The 2,506-nt window shown below is 50.3% G+C and overlaps 1 protein-coding gene across 1 annotated transcript; it reads left to right on the top strand.

The window, feature by feature from the left end:
• LOC129009258 (hydroxycarboxylic acid receptor 2) lies at window positions 1–2,072 on the top strand. Its single transcript, XM_054441851.2, has one exon. The coding sequence runs from the start codon at window positions 85–87 to the stop codon at window positions 1,174–1,176; it is 1,092 nt and encodes a 363-aa protein (XP_054297826.1). The 5' UTR covers window positions 1–84; the 3' UTR covers window positions 1,177–2,072.
• Window positions 2,073–2,506: the final 434 nt, after the last annotated feature.

The raw sequence follows: 2,506 nt of genomic DNA, 5'->3' as shown, positions 1-2,506 counted from the left end.
CCACACGTTCAGCACACAGACGCACACCTCCTTGCTGGAGCATTCGCTAGGCGAGGCGCTTCATCGGACTCACTAGCTGCACTCATGAATCGGCACCATCTGCAGGATCACTTTCTGGAAATAGACAAGAAGAACTGCTGTGTGTTCCGAGATGACTTCATTGTCAAGGTGTTGCCGCCGGTGCTGGGGCTGGAGTTTATCTTCGGGCTTCTGGGCAATGGCCTTGCCCTGTGGATTTTCTGTTTCCACCTCAAGTCCTGGAAATCCAGCCGGATTTTCCTGTTCAACCTGGCAGTGGCTGACTTTCTACTGATCATCTGCCTGCCGTTCCTGATGGACAACTATGTGAGACGTTGGGACTGGAAGTTTGGGGACATCCCTTGCCGGCTGATGCTCTTCATGTTGGCCATGAACCGCCAGGGCAGCATCATCTTCCTCACGGTGGTGGCTGTGGACAGGTATTTCCGGGTGGTCCATCCCCACCACGCCCTGAACAAGATCTCCAATCGGACAGCAGCCATCATCTCTTGCCTTCTGTGGGGCATCACTATTGGCCTGACAGTCCATCTTCTGCAGAAGAAGATGCCGATCCAGAACAGTGGTGCAAATTTGTGCAGCAGCTTCAGCATCTGCCATAACTTCCGATGGCATGAAGCCATGTTCCTCCTGGAGTTCTTCCTGCCCCTGAGCATCATCCTGTTCTGCTCAGCCAGAATTATCTGGAGCCTGCGGCAGAGACAAATGGACCGGCATGCCAAGATCAAGAGAGCCATCACCTTCCTCATGGTGGTGGCCGTCGTCTTTGTCATCTGCTTCCTTCCCAGCGTGGCTGTGCGGATACGCATCTTCTGGCTCCTGCACACTTTGGGCACGCAGAATTGTGAAGTGTACCGCTCAGTGGACCTGGCGTTCTTTATCACTCTCAGCTTCACCTACATGAACAGCATGCTGGACCCCGTGGTGTACTACTTCTCCAGCCCATCCTTTCCCAACTTCTTCTCCACTTTGATCAACCGCTGCCTCCGAAGGAAGATGACAGGTGAGCCAGATAATAACCGCAGCACGAGCGTCGAGCTCACGGGGGACCCCAACACAACCAGAGGCGCTCCAGAGGCGTTAATGGCCAACTCCGGTGAGCCATGGAGCCCCTCTTATCTGGGCCCAACCTCCCCTTAAATAACCATGCCAAGAAGGGACATTGTCACCAAGAACCAGGATCTCTGGAGAAACAGTTGGGCTGTTGTATCGAGTAATGTCACTGGACTCGGCCTAAGGTTTCCTGGAATTTCCAGATTCAGAGAATCCGATTTAGGGAAACTGTGGCAGACAAGTGGGAGACTGGTTGCAAGGTATGACCGCAGGAATCCTGGAGGAACAGAGAGTAAAGCTTCTAGGCATCTGAAACTTTTGCTTCATCTCTGATGCTCGCAGGACTAAAGATGGGCAAATTGTCGGCGTTTCTGCTGAGCAGAGTTGGAGCCAGAGATCTACTCGTGACTTGTTGGCCTTCTTCCCGCACCTGCCTGAGACTGGGAGGGCTCAGCTCCTGGGGTGGTATATAGCCTGCTTGTGAGCTCCAGCAGGAAGAAGGAGAGCTGAGATTGGAGGGAATTGTGTTGCTCCTGGAGGGAGCCCAGGCATCATTAAATAAGCCAGTAGGTCACCTGGCTTCCGTGGACCAATTCATCTTTCAGACAAGCTTTAGCAGAAATGGACTCAGGGAAGAGACTCACATGCTTTGGTTAATATCTGTGTTTCCGGTGGGTGTAATAGGGGATTAGCCCCAGAAGGGACTGAGCTAAACAGTGTTATTATGGGAAAGGAAATGGCATTGCTGCTTTCAACCAGCGACTAATGCAATCCATTCCTCTCTTATTTATAGTAATCTAAGGGTTGAGCAGTTAAAATGGCTTCAGGATAGAAAGCTGTTTCCCACCTGTTTGCTTTTACCATTAAAAGGGAAACGTGCCTCTGTCCCACGGGTAGAGGGGGGTACGTTCCTCGTGGTTCCTTTGCTTGTGTTTCTGTACTTACCAAACATCTACCATTTCAATAAATTTTGATAGGAGACACAGTCTGGCGTTGCTATATCTGGGTTATGGTTCACAGAAATGGACTTCTTACTTAAGCAGAGACCTTTATGGGTTATTAACTATGTCCTGGTAGGGAACTACTCCACACTGCAAAGTAAGAAAGAGACACAGACGCTGAGCTACATCATGAGACAACTAAGCAGAAATTACACCTGTGTCTAAACAAAGATAGAAAGAGCTGGGATTAAAAATAATTTGGAAGGATAGTACAGATACGATTGCAAGAGCACTTACATTTTATTAGAGTTTGGTGAATATTGCTGTTAGTATCTGTGCATTAAAAACCGAATCAAGGCCAGGCGCAATGGCTCACACCTGTAATCCCAGCACTTTGGGGGAGCCGAGGCGGGCAGATCACCCGAGGTCAGGAGTTTGAGACCAGCCTGGCCAACATGGCGAAACCCCGCTTCTAC

The sequence above is a fragment of the Pongo pygmaeus genome, chromosome 10 (assembly GCF_028885625.2).
Source record: "Pongo pygmaeus isolate AG05252 chromosome 10, NHGRI_mPonPyg2-v2.0_pri, whole genome shotgun sequence".
Taxonomy (NCBI): domain Eukaryota; kingdom Metazoa; phylum Chordata; class Mammalia; order Primates; family Hominidae; genus Pongo; species Pongo pygmaeus.
Note: the sequence above shows the minus strand (reverse complement) of the source record. Positions and strands in the feature narration are given on the sequence as shown.